This window comes from Aricia agestis, chromosome 4, assembly GCF_905147365.1.
Source record: "Aricia agestis chromosome 4, ilAriAges1.1, whole genome shotgun sequence".
Classification (NCBI taxonomy): domain Eukaryota; kingdom Metazoa; phylum Arthropoda; class Insecta; order Lepidoptera; family Lycaenidae; genus Aricia; species Aricia agestis.
In genome coordinates, this window is record NC_056409.1 from 15,974,409 (window position 1) to 15,989,383 (window position 14,975).

Below are 14,975 nucleotides of genomic sequence, written 5' to 3' on the forward strand. Positions count from 1 at the left end.
CTGTTACCAATCTCGATTTGATGAAAATATGTAATTTTTATGATTTCAAGGCGTTATATTACAGCAGTGTTTATTTTTTTTTTACCTAGAAGCACTTACAAATAAAAATATAATATGAAATCTATATATATAAAACTCAAAGTTGACTGACTGACATGGTGATCTATCAACGCACAGCCCAAACCACTGGACCGATTGGGATGAAATTTGGCGTGCTGGTAGATGATATGACGTAGGCATCCGCTAAGAAAGGATTTTGATCAATTCTAACTCCAAGGGGTTAAAATAGGGGATGAAAGTTTGCATATAACAATACTTCTTAACGCGAGCGAAGCCACGGGAAAAACTCGTTAAAATATAAAAGTAGTACACTCTTACGTAAACACATGTTGCCGTCTTTATCTAATACTTTGGCAAAGCTACTTTACAGATATTAAAGTCTAACAGCGACTATACTGACTAGTCGTTATCGAAGTGGATACAGATGTAGGAATCAAAGAAAGAAGTTAAAAAATCAACCAACAAAACAAACTCAAACGCTACACTTGTATATTTTGTTTTACCGGCTACCGATTTTATCGCAGCTTCTACAAGTATACCGTATTTCATTTTTCTGTTTTTAAAATCCGCCGTAAAGTGGGTATCAGAAAGGTAAGCCTATTTTTGTTCGTTATACAAGACTCTTTTAGAGTTCACATAATTTGTAAGTCGACTTCCGCTTATCGAGACGACGGTTGTCTTTTGTGTACGATATTATGTTTTTATATCAACCGATTTGTATTTGGGAACGTGTTTTTACTTCATTTTATCCTGTTAAAGCAAGGTTTTCTGTCCAATCTCCTCGAAAACAATGTATTAAATGGAAGATATATAAGAGGAATAAATATTTAGCTTCTATACATTTTATAAAGTTTAGTATGAGTAAAAGTAACATTAAAATATTGAAATCAGAGTCAATAAAGTCTTTTTATACATACATCTTAATAGTAATTGCTCGGGTATTAGGTAGATAAACCATCGAGGATTACAGTTTCGGTTGTGGATTCAACCTATTGATGGTACCTTCCTAATATAATTTTGGGTAACTTTACCTCTAAATTTAACTTTTAGTCGGCGCCAGCGAAACGTAACGGCTTCAAGGTGTATTCGAGCAAAGTTGAACTACCATGTAACCGCAATAGTTTATTGAGCAAAGATTGAGATATTAACTTTTATTGTTACCTGACTTTCGTTCGCGGCTTCATCTAAATAGATATTTTTTCCGCAATATCTGAATTCTTATACAGATTTTAAGCTATTGCCATATTGAATTTCATTGTAATTTGTGTAGTTCTTTTTGTATAAATGAATAACAAACATTCCTCCATCCTAACGACGAACGCGGTAGAATTAATACTGATATAATAAACATAACTATGAACACATATTAGGACATTATGATCAAAAACATCCTTGATCATTGGATAAATTGTTAAATTTGCATGTTTCAGACATATAATCAGTCGCTTTAAGGAAAAAAAAAGAACGTAAGTAATTAATATTTGCGTCATTCTTGCAAATACACTATAATATTAATTAGTATAGGAAGATAATTTCGCTTCTAAGTTTTAAAGTAGCCAAGACCACGCAATGTTAAATGCGATTCCTAATTCATAATGTTTGAGATTACATGTAAAAATAAAAATAGTTAGGTACTTACTTTAATTGATGAAAAACTGCATCTATTGATTACCAACAAAAAGAAATGGTAGTCTTTTCATAGTTGAGCATTAATAATGTTGTATGTATCGAATAGCTTATTTTTAAGTTTGCGTTTAGGTACTTGATATCGAGTTGTAAAGACAAAACAGGGTCTGACATATTTTATTATATTATGCAACGAATAATAAAAACTAAGTAAAAGTAACTGTGTCAAAAATTTGTCCACGCGAGTCTACAAAATGTGACTCGAATACGTGCATGTATTCAGTACAAAATTTTGTGTAAATAAAGAAATGACAATTAATTCAGCGGCTTTATTTAGTTAATTTGAGTGATAGTGTTTCGTTGCTATTGCCATATTTTAGTATGCGAAAAGGAACCAAATTCAAAACGGTTGAAGTATGGGAGTTACGTTTCCTTGTATTATTCGTAGGCCATACGTATATTTTAAAGATTCATAATAATCTACTAATGAAGAATGACGTATGAAATGTAGTATAATATGGATTAAAGCAGACCCAAATAATAATTTTATATAAGTACTTAATAAAATATTTAAAAACAACCTCACGGAAATATGCTCTCATATTATTAATAAAGCCGATGTTTGCAAGTTTGATTAAGTTTTTAATTATATTAAATTGATTAAATAATATTACCAACGATTCAATGATTTTCATTTTCGATAATTACATATCGGTTGCATTATTTAATCATTTGCTCTGAAACTTTGATGTAATGTTGAAGAGTTTACAAATTAAACTTTTTTGTCTTTATTATTATTCTATGAGGTTAATAATTAATTAGATGATCTTATTTAATTATGCTACATTATGCTATACCGACATAGTGCAGAGAATCAGTACGCTGAAGTGGAACTGGGCTGGTCACGTAGCTCGAAGAACAGACGATCGCTGGAGTAAACTTACTCTGGAATGGAGACCAAAGCTGGGAAATTGGGGTGTAGGTCGACCTCCAACTAGGTGGGACGACGATCTCCGCTTAGTTGCAGGCCCATGTTGGATGCGAGTAGCAGGAGATCGGTCATCTTGGCGTTCATTGAGAGAGGCCTATGTCCAGCAGTGGACGGCTATAGGCTGATATGATGATGATGCTATACCCACAATTTCATAACACAAAAATTCATCTTTAGTGTGGGAACGATATATTTTTTCGCCGAAAAACTAGGTCGTCATTTTCCGAAATACAACATTTTTTTCATATCAAATTTTAACTCAACCAGTTCAGCGGTTTAAGCGTGAATATATAAGAGATAGACAAACTTTTACATACACTATTGGTTGTGCACTTAATTTTGTTATAATTTAATATATTATATTTCCTTAATTTGCTTAATAATTAAATAATAAGTTCTCAAATTACACTCAGGATTTGTGTTGTGTTTGATTTCCACTGTTAGGATGTAGCTCAGTTTGGGAGTTTCTGTTCATCAACCGTTGGATGAACCTTTAACATAATATGGCAATTCACCACTGTCGGAAGAAGACGAAGAATACATATCTTTGACACTTGACAGATGACAAGTGTTTGCTGGCCCCTTTTGCAGCGGACCGGGCTTGACGGCATACGAGAAAATTTGGTTCTGATAATTTTTCCTTGAAAAGGCGTAATCCAGCTGGAATTTCAAGTTTCTTTCCCTTTTGGTTTTTCAATATAATCGCTGTGAACTTTTTGTGTGGTCGGCCGACCAAAGTGCATTAAAATTCAAGAGTACTTCAGCTACGCTCCGGAGCGGACCACGCGCTACAGAAGACAATCATCTTGCTCCTACAAGATCCAACGGGCTTGCTGCTACTACAATTGCCTGAGGAGCACCCCTGCTGACTATGGAACAGGTTAGTCGGGCATGATACGGATTCCGGAGTGTTTTTTTGAGAACTTTGTATTATCCCGCAGGCAATTCAGCTATTTACACGCTATTGCCTTTCCAACTATTGTATATACAGTAAGGATCTTGTGGTATATGAGTGTTATGAAACGAGCTTAGTGAGATTTGAAAGAAAAATGTCTTTTTAGGTAAATATTGTTTAGTAAAATATCAAGCAATCTGTTGGAAGGCTTATGTTGTGTCTAGGTAAAAGGAAAGTAAATTCTGGAAACACACAGAAGTAATGTAGTATTAACGATTCTGCTAACAATGTTTTCCACCGCGGTCGTTATAAATACCTTAAATTGTAGAGGGCGAAATAAAAGGAAAATAAAATAGAATAGGGTAATAAATCTATTTTAACGGCTGAGAAGGAAACTGCTCAATAATGACCGACCGGGGCCCGACTCCCGCTCGTATTAAGAGCTCCAAGTGTACAGTCGTGTTGCACAGTTTGCCACTTCATTTGTAATTAGCGTTTATTTTCTACCTACTTAGTATATCTGGTGATAGACCACGATTTCATAGAAGTCACTCTGTCATTTTGTATTCGAGCTCACAATCCTATTTTCCTCGACATCGTTCTCGCTCAGTTAGACGATTAAACGACACACGTCTTTCTCCAAATAGGCCTTGTAAAATGTAAATACCTCGTTGTACAGAAAAGTATTAGGTAGGCGAGGGCAATCAGATTTTCAACTATAATACACGTTACACATAGTTGCACCGGCAGAAGTTTTAATTAATATGTAGCCCGGCTTATGCCGGCTTACACTTTTTAACAGTTTAACGCTGTGCGGACGAAAAAATAATTTTCACTGCAAACCTCGGACATACAGCTTGTAACATCGCCCATAATCTGATATCATCTCCTTATAAACCCGCTCGGCTAAAACCACCTCCCCATAATATTCTGGAATAAAAATGAAACATTCGTTTATAAATCCTTAGTATTTTATTAAATATAAAATTACCATATAAGATCTTTAGGATTGCGAGAAATAGATATCGACTACAACAATATTATGAAATACGAAACTTAGGCATTAGACTCTATCATAAAATCAACGAAAAATTGAAACATTGCGTTCAATATAAACGAGATAAAGTAAACGATCGTGATGTAAAACGAGGTACGAAAGCTTTCGAAATATTATTATGTTTAAGGTAAAGTGAGTTCGCATATGATATTTTATTTAACGTTTTATTCTTTTGAAGAAATCACAAGAAAGCGGCGTATCGGAGCCCGAGCGAAATATATTGCCACTTTAAATACTTTACGAAATTCCTCTCGGCGATTCATCGGAGCGGGGCAAATGGACAATCAGGAGCTACACCGTACACTCGACGCGTACAAGAGCCACTTCATTTCGTGATGCCAATTTGTCACCCTTCTGGCCGGTCCACGATCGGGTTCACGCTGCCGAGTTGTATCCAATTTTGTAACGGTAAGATTGTAACACCATTTTTTATAAGTTTCACCCCTCGTGTTATAAGTTTGATGTGTCTGTTTGTCCGTAGATTGTAGCGTCCAAACGGCTGGACCAATTTTGTTCCGGTTTTTTAAGGTAATATTATCGAGAGTGTTCTTAGGTATCCACCCATAAGTTATCATCACCATCTAGTGCTGAAAATTTTAAATTTATATGTTTCTAAAAGATTTTAAGCGACTTCAGGTAATATGACCGGTTAAATTTTTATCTCTGATTATTATTACAGTTTTGAATCGGGGGTTCATTATACATTTGTAATTTAACATCGACGATAATGCCTAGACTTTAGACTCTAGAGCGTCTTACATATAAAATAATGTTAACTCGTATAGTAACATTTAAATGTACGTTCTTATAATTCCAGTCGTATGGAGTTTTTATCTCGTTTATATTATTTACGCTTTTAGGCTATTAATTTTACAAAATGGCACTACCTAATTTAGGTAACAAGTATTTACATTTCAGTAATGAAATTCACAATGAAAGCGTAACTATTTTTACACTTATCTTACAAAATTGTCGCGGCTACGGTACAAACACCCTCTAGATAATAATAATAAAAGAAATGAATAAAAAATATTTTTTAAAATTTCTGTATAAATTGGAATTGCAAATGTTTTCAGAACGTCCTACGTGTTGCCTACCACCGGTTTGTATGACAGAAATATTAAACAAAGTCCAAGTTAAAATATAAAAAATATGCATAATATTTTAGGCTTAATAAAGGCAGATCGTATCTGGTTGGACTGATCTCAGGCCGAAAGGTCTACTCAAACAGGAATGCACAAAACGGTGTGATTAGTTCAACCGGAATCGATCTTCCTCCTTGTATGTGGAGGCCTTTATGTTTTCGCGTCTTTTAAAGACATAAGTTTTTAATTTAAATATTTACTGTACCACACGGTGCAGTAAATATTTAAATTATACCTTTGTTACTAAAGTTAAATCTATATTATATATGTAGCAACCCGTTCAAAGAAAAAAGTAATAAGAAGCTCAATATCACATTACCACATTCCAATATATCATCAGTTTACTAGACCAAGTATCTACACGTATTATACTATTAGTAGTAAAACAAGAAGCATATCGCACTAAGTTCTTATGCACACTTTTCATAAAAATTAATATATAGTAGGAAATATCCTTCTAAAACCTTATCCTAACAGTTTACTAACAACTTAACAATAAAAATATAATTCTCATATTATTTACAAGACATACTTTGTCTTCTCTCTCGTCTACTAGGGAGTTAACTCTAAAAGAGTACACTATTAATAATAATTATACTTACACCAATACATATTTTTCTACGTTGGCAATACAATAAAAAAGTTTGTAAGAGATTTGTTTTTCATAATTTACAACAATTAACCCTAGAAAAAATCGGTTATTAAGTTTTGTTTACTACAGCAAAATTACCACTTTTTAAACCAAGAATTATTAAAATACAATATAATGTTTTATGATAAGTATATCTTATTCTATAACATCCAGAAGACCCATCTTTTCGTATAAGTAGGAATTTTAATAGTTATTTACAAATTTACATGCTTCGTAAAAGTAATGGTTTTAAAAAATATAAAGTTATAAAGATTATACTTGAGCAAATAAGAAACTTGAGTGTCAAAACATCCCATTTATTACACTTCAACATAAAAACTAGAATATTTATAGTACACTACCTACATATTATTTTAGGCCTCAAGATGATAAAAATTTGCTGATCGGCCTCGCTACATCCTGCGAGTAGCTTGGAGTAGTTTGTAATTTCATAAACTTGTTTTACGTTAAAGATAAAAATAAGCGTCAATACGCTTATTTTTATCTTTAACGTAAAACAAGTTTAACGTAAGACAATTCTTAAATTTAATATTTAAAACAGCCTCGCTTTTTCACACAGCTTTGTAGTTCGCGCTATTTTATAATTTTCTATCAGTTTAATAAGGCCTTAATAAAAACCGGCAGTGTATAAATAGAGGGAAAAACTTTTAAATTTCGAAAGGCTGTCGTCAGCAGGAATAAACGTTAAGTCCACTAGAGACGCTCACACGCAGCTCTCCGGCCCGGGCAGGTTCTCGGCTAGCACGTGCTCTCTTCTCCTCACGTTGCTTTTCCCTTTCCTGTGCAGCGTCGAGGTGGCCAGGCTGCTGGAGCTCAGGGAAGGGCCCGTGAGGGTCTGGCTGCCGAAAGGCGACCCCGCGTTGCCGTTCGGACAGACGAAGTTCGGACTGCCCAGCGTTGGGCTGTTCACCACGTAGTTGGGCCTAAAGTTGCTCGTCAAGATCGGTTGGACCAGATTCTGGTTGATCGCGTCCTCCTGCGGATTCAGCAGATCGCCCCCGGACATGAGCTACGAGAAATAAGTTACGATTAGATTAAGGTATGCGATAGAAACACGCGAGCGTGCTTAAATAAATATACCGACCTCCTGAGGGCGCCCCGCCGAGTCCAGCAGGGCCAAGTCCTCGGCGGAAAATACGGGCGTAGATTTACACCAGCCCTCTGCGAAAACATTCAACAGTTAATTTTATAATTTTCGTTGCGATCGTGCAGGAAGTCAAAACGGCAGAAAGGTTTCGTTCCGCACGAATATTGTTTTAAAATACTTGCGCATTAACAGAACGACGATTTAATAATGAAATCGTCCCATCCTTTATAATTCATCACATTATAAATTGGATTTAAATATCGAATCGTTATTTACTAGTTAATTAGTTGCGACATGTATGAATAACTCTGATTGAACGCTTTTTACTGAATGTTTCATACGGTTAATGAAATGTGCATATTGTGCACGTTTCCATGCCATACAAATACGGAGTGTTTGAACAACATCATTAGTCGGTAATTTGCAAATCGCAATTATTTGATAAAAGTTTTAACAGTTAAACCACGTCGCTAATCTCTTACGAGAATCGTCCTTCGTGCACGACAATTCTTGAAAGGCGCGCACATTCATAAGTTGTTCATTTAGTATATTGCACCGCATTGTTTAACGATTACGTGTCGGTTGTATTTCAAAATTTTACATTGAGTCAATATTCAAAATATACGTAGAATACCAGGTACAGTTACTAATATTGACATGTTTCGGTTTCAATATCCAACGTGCCTACTGGACTGCAATCGAACATAGTCACTAACTACTATTTCAGTAGGGCTTTGCACACGAGATCCGAAGACTAATTGCCATTTCCGCGAATTCCGTTCAAAAGGCCACTTCCCAGAAAATAAAATATGATTTGAAAAAATCATATTGTCTTTCTATGTTTACATCTCTAGCGGGTTGTAATAGGAAGTAACTACTTAGTAATCTGTAATAATAGTAATATAAAGTTTACTGTGCTATTCATAACGTAACTCGAGCAAGTCTCAAGATTTGAGTCATAACCTCATTTTCTAAAAAACACTTTAACATTTTATTTTGTAACAACTGAAAAATGTCCACACATGTAAAAGATAATATTATAGTAAAAACTACAAACTACACACCTCTCATTTCCTTAACGTTGTTCCACTCTTCGGGTGCCGCTGTGGACTGCATATTTTGGCAGTCGCTTTCTGTACATAAAATTAATTACATGGAATACATTTAAATTTTTACTTGAACACTAGATGGATTTTTCAAATCGGACCAGTATTTTCTGAGATTAGCGCGTTTAAACAAACAAACAAACTCTTCCGCTTTATAATATTACAAGTATAGATACTGATGTTCAGACTTATTTTTGCTAAGCAATATTTATATAATATTATGTAATATCCATTAAATATCACCAATATCACAACCTGAGAGCTGAGACTTACTTGTATTTAAATAAAATATAATAGCAACAATACGAATAGAACTTAAGCCAAGCCAAGATCCCAGATTAAAAATAGCTAAAAGTCAATTATACAAGAGAGTTTCAGAGGAAAATTAAGATACGATATCCCATGCCAATTCCGTGGACTATAAATAGGGATTACGTAGAGATTGGGCAAACTTCTAACATCGGTAAAAGGCTCGGTTGTCTAATGAGAGGCCGCCGCGCTCGCTGCTGCACTGCGGCTAATAGCTGCATCGGTTTGATAAAGTGGCCTTTCGGCAAATCCGACATCTGCGCTTTATACTCACTCGGAGACCACATTATAGTGTTTTTATTTTTTATACATTCACTTCCAATGTTAATAGATGTAAGTAAGATGGTTTTAGAATTATCATTTATTGTAACACTTTGTCGAAAGGGAAACTTAGTATGTCCTTTCTCTGAATTAAAAGTCTCCATTTCATTTTCAAATTTTTCACATATTAATCAATACTATAACAGAAAAACCCATATTATGTGGGACCAGTGAAAAAAGTACCACCCAGATATCGTTGAAAGGATGGGGTGGAGATAAGGCGTTGCAGGAGAAAACCTATATGGCAAATTGGACAGGATTTGACGAAATAGCTTGCTTTTGTAGCCTACACTTATTTAGGGTCGCTAAACCACATAGTTATGCTTACCTGGAGCAATCAGTATGTCAGGTTGCGGTCCGTTCTCCGGCGTTTTGGAATCCGGCGACGGTTTAATGGTGTAAGCCACCACGTATCTCCGGCAGTCGTCACTCAGTTCCAACATGTCTCCCGGGGGGTGCTTGTGGGGAGGCTGGGCTCTTCTCCTGTGAGCACAGAACGCTGCTAATGCGATCCCCACTACCGCCAATGTAGCTCCTAATGCTGCCGCCACAACTACTCCTAGAGTCACTCCTCCTAGAGCATTCTTGCCGTCTGTAACAAGGTGAAATTTAAAGTACGTTTATCTTATTCGCATTTTTATCAAGATTATAAACGCCTTTTATCTAGAGATCGTCATATTTTAACGGTTGTAAAAACTCGTTTTTAGTCTCCACGGTACGAGCACATCACCATTTACTCGACAAAGAGATACTTCAACGCGGAAGTACCCTTAAAATGGTACAAAAACCACAGGTGATATTTTATGCAACTGTATATTTTAAAATAAATTTATCTTAATATGCAAAAAAGCGTTACCCGTCCTCCTCGCGGCGTCGTTGAAAGCAATATTTTCAAGGAGAGTTTTCTCCGACTCTCCCTTGAGGTTTCTCGCATAGATGAGAAGATTAAATGTGGCTCTCTCCACATCCCCAGTCGATAGCTGCGAGAGATCTAGTTTGAAAATGGCGAGTCCATCTGAAACAGACACGAACATGATAATATTCATATTCAGTGTGTTTCGGTGAGAGGTACGTGTTATTTTGTAAATTAAGACATATTATGTAATTAGTACCTGTAAAAATATAGCTATTTGATTCAAGTATTGACAGTGATACTTGTTTACCGAACACATTAAAACGTAACAGCCAAATAAGCAAATTATGATATAGCCGACGTATATTTTACACTAACATAATTTAGTATTCACAGGCCGTAACATCGAATATCCGACACCTAGTAAATCATGTAATTTCAACGCCAATTAGTCGTTCTAATTTGTTCGAATTCAGATATAGGCTGCATTAAAAGTACTCACACGAGAGTAAATGAATTTAGTTTCATTTCACTTTAATTGTGAAAATCTTTGTTCTAAGAGTCATTCTTTTTCTAGATAAACTTAAAAACCTCGTTGGAAGTCATTAATTAAACCGCTTGCGTTGCAGCGGGGACTCGGCTGCTGCGGCGCGCTCGCCCCGCGCCGCCCCGCGCCCGTGCGCCGCATACGAATGTTATCAGAAACAGCTGATTTCAGCATCTGTGACGAATGAGCGCTACGAGATCGCTAGTGTGGATGCACTCTATATTGTACAAATTTAAAGTGGCTCTCGAGGAAGTATTTTATATTCAAAGCATAGGCGAGCATGTGTTGTCTATTTCTATTCTGAATTGATGTTTTCATCTCATGTTTACTCGACTGTGCTGAAGATATTTAAATTAGGAACGTACGAGTGCTGAATTTAAATGATACATTTATCAGGAAAAATTGTCCTAAACTTTAATAGATAAACATGTACCCTTTTTGCCACAGCGAGGGCAAAAAGGGTTGATATTTAGAGCGCAATCCTATAGAAAACCTGTAAACTAGTAGGACCTACGCTACTGATTTAAATACCTACAAACTCAATATACCTATTACCTACCCCTTTAGGTTTGTTATTTACCAGTTTCGTTGACGCTGGTGTTGAATCTGGTGATGGCCGTGATGGGATCGAGTGCCTCCAGGATGAAAGTCTGCGGCAGGCCGCCGTCGTAGCCGATGACACAGCGCACGAACAGCAAGCTCCCCTCCGTGCTGTTCGGCCCTGTTTGTAGCGAACAGTTGCGCGGCGGCGCGGGACGAGCTGCGAATAATGTAGACAAGTTGGGACGAGATGGTCTATGACGAATATGAAAGAAACGTAGAAAAAAGTAAGTAGAAAATATAAGGAAAAAAATAGAGAAGTGAAGAGAAAAGTTTTGAAAGTACCATATAAAATGTTATTATTTTTTCTTTAATACAGACAGATCTATATTATAGTAGTCTAGATTTAAAACAAAAATAATATGCGCTCCCATGAAAATCATTTTTGCAGCGAAGAAAGAATAGTTAAAATTATTTACATTTTTTACATAATATACAATGTGTCGGGACACACCGGTGTCTGATCCTTTAATGTCATAATGTATGGCATATTTCATCGACAAATTGGCTCTCAAATTTTATCTTTCTCTCACGGTTGTAAAATGGCAGCCGTTTTAGTTTTTCTCGGGCTTTACACTAATCTGAACAATACTTCTCATGTAAATATCCTATGAAGATAAAAAAGGTCTCATTTGATAGCTAAACTTGTAGACTATGCTTACACAGACAATATGTTATAAATTTCGTGGACTTAAATACTGAAAAACCAAATTTTAAGGAAAAAAAGTGATTTTTTTAATTAATTGCTTTTTGTGAAAAATCTAGCGCATTAGGGCCGGGACACTAAAACACGACACGACGTCGCGTCGTACCAAGACGCGGCGTCGTTTCACGATGCGACGTCGTGTCGTGGGAATCCACGACGAGTATCGTAAAAAACTACGACGCGACATCGTGACGTGCCACGATTTTACGACACGATGTCGTATCGTGTTTTTGTGTCCCGGCCCTTAAACTGGTTATTTTTTATTTTAAAAAGATAGATGAAGTTTTCATCTCAAATAAATTCCTTTACTTATATTAAGCTCTAACAATTTTCTTATTATAACAATTTTCTTATGAAGTATTGGTCAGATTACTATGAGAGCCAGAGAAAAAAAATATTTTTCAAAAGTTACAGAAAAAAATTGATAGCCAATTTGTCGATAAAATATACCCTACATCATAACCTTATCCCGGTGTCGGGACACATTGTATATATTTTTTTTACATTGAGTGTCAAACAAACCTAGTTTATTTATATGACTTTGTAATTAAAAGCCAAGCTTAAGCCACTTGACGGGTTATTTGTGTATCGTTTGTGCATTATTAATGTATTCAGCGGTCGAGGTCTACTTCTATTTGAGATTGGGTCTAACGCCCGCATTTCCTCCAAGGCCGCAGGGCGACACCCCGCCACCCTTATGGACATAGTGTGACTTAATATTTGCCTTCTAATTAACTACACGTTATTTCTCTTCAACGATACATTGTGATCACTTATTTGTTGAATAATAATAATCACATTTATGAATAAAATAAACATTTCAAAACTCAGGGTAGTCTACGAAGTTTTAAGAATAAAAGATTTTTTTCTTACAAGAAAACGTTCGTTATTCAGTCAATTTTAACCTAAAAAGATAAATTGCGTTCAAAACAATCCTCAAAGGGCCATATTATGTCGATTAGTCATGACTCATGACACGTTTTAAACCTTGAAATACCATGACTGTTATTCAATATACAACGTTATTCTGTACAAAAAGGGGAATAAACTTCATTTAATAAATTTTATTAAAAAACTTGAACTGTATCTAAAACTCACAAGAGAAAATAATTATCTTGTTTTATCAAACAATTACTCGATTAAAAGTTTTCATGGAAAATTTACGAATGCCTATTCAAGAAGTAATCAAAGTTCGGATTAGATCCTTTTTACCTGGAAGTTATGATACCGAACTAATTTTACGTTTCAGCTTAGAGCGTCAGCTCCGAATTAACTTTGCGGGGCCCCCGCAATTGTTGATACTTAAAATTTAATCATGGTAATCCGGGGGCCTACACCTGGGGAACGAACGCGTCACATGCGTTGAAACGAAAATTAAGTGCACGGCTAAACTCACTAATTTGGAGCTGACTTATGGCGGGAGGGTCGGCCGAGCCGTATATATTATAATGTTGGGATATTAAACGCTGCGGGTTAGCGCTACGCTGCACCCAGCACCGGCTCATATTTCTTCGTACAACTGCGTCGAAGCTATATTTTCTATGTGTGTGCATTCGCGCCCACCGTTTGCCCTGTCGCATAATGCATTCCCTCCTGCCTCACCCCGAGGAAATGTAATTTCGCGCAGACTAAATATTATTTAACCGCTGCAAATTCCCAGTTTAGCGTTTATGATTTAAAGCGCCGTCGCTCGTGTAGTATAGTGTGCATTTCGATAGGAGCACAAAGTGAGCGAGCCGCGCCGTCTCTCGCAGAGTAAATATCGCTGCACCTAACGGATCATTGCGACGGACACGACAAAGAGAAAAGGTACATTATGTACATAATAGCGGGCACGTAATCGGCTTATTGGACCACTACAGAGTCGGGAAAACGTATTGACATTTCCTAAATATTTCAGCCCCGAACAATGAGACCTCCGCCGAGTGTATCGCTCGAGTGGCCTCCACTTTGAGTCCGACATAAAACAAAAATGTTCGCAGAGCAAAAGGAAATAAGCTTAGCTCGTATGCTGGATTTATGTTACACATAATATAATACGGAGGGAATTAATTATGATAGCGCGTGCACGGCGGTATGTTTGTGTAGGGAAGTTTTCGTAATTGAAATGGATAATTGAGAAATTACTTTCAGATTACATAATATTATTTTAGGTCTTGTCTTCAGCCCACTAGACACGTTTCGGTAGATTAAGCGATTATGTACCTTACATCGAAATGTTTGGCCTAACTGAAATTAGAACAGAACCTCTATTTCATACTTACTAAAATAATGATTGTATAATGTTCAATTTAATTTATTTTTCTTATTTATTCGAAAATACGACACAAAGCGTATTACAATAAAAAAAATAGATTTGTTAATTTTATGTAAAATAAAAGCTTAGGTATGCTAAATGTTAAATGAACTCTAAAATATTTTAGACAGATTGAAAAGTTGTTGCTAACTTTCAGAAACAGACTTCTGTAAAGTAGTTATGACTCAGATAGCTAAGGTTTTATTTGAACTTTAAACTTATTTAGACTTAAATTATTGTTTTGTATATTTTGATAAATTCATAACACAGGAATATGCTAAACATTAAAATCTGCTCAAGATAGGTCGGTATTTATATTAGCCGGCCTCATTAATGGTGCGCTTATACGGGCAACTAAAATTGCTCAACTCCAGTAAATTCTCGTCAATTTTGACGTTACGACTACATCAAGCAATTTGCGGCAACAAACAGCAATATTGCGCAATACAATATTGAGTGATGTGGCCATCGAATATTTGAGCGATATGAAATAAATTGCTCTATATTGCTCCACTAATTACTCCAGATCGCCCCATTCATGTTGCCGATCAATTATTGCCGTAATAATTGTCCGTGTAAGCGCTTCTTAACGATTAATAAGACAGCACTAACTAATCCACGTTAAAATTGTTATATATGTTGTTGTTTTGTTCATTAATTTATTGTAATTTATTATTAAGTGAATATTCGGTCACTCTAATCATGATTATTATTATCTACTAAT

At 35.8% G+C, this 14,975-nt stretch overlaps 1 protein-coding gene across 1 annotated transcript in view; it reads right to left on the bottom strand.

Annotated features, from left to right (window-relative positions):
- Positions 1–6,955: 6,955 nt before the first annotated feature.
- Positions 6,956–14,975, bottom strand: part of LOC121725939 (nephrin-like) — a 100,201-nt gene continuing 92,181 nt past the window's right edge. The window contains exons 13-18 of the mRNA XM_042113138.1: positions 11,230–11,409; positions 10,106–10,264; positions 9,578–9,841; positions 8,578–8,646; positions 7,511–7,587; positions 6,956–7,435 (exon numbers count right to left, since the gene is read on the bottom strand). Coding sequence (XP_041969072.1) covers positions 7,130–7,435; positions 7,511–7,587; positions 8,578–8,646; positions 9,578–9,841; positions 10,106–10,264; positions 11,230–11,409 — 1,055 coding nt within the window. The 3' untranslated portion in view covers positions 6,956–7,129. The remainder of the gene's footprint in view (positions 7,436–7,510; positions 7,588–8,577; positions 8,647–9,577; positions 9,842–10,105; positions 10,265–11,229; positions 11,410–14,975) is intronic.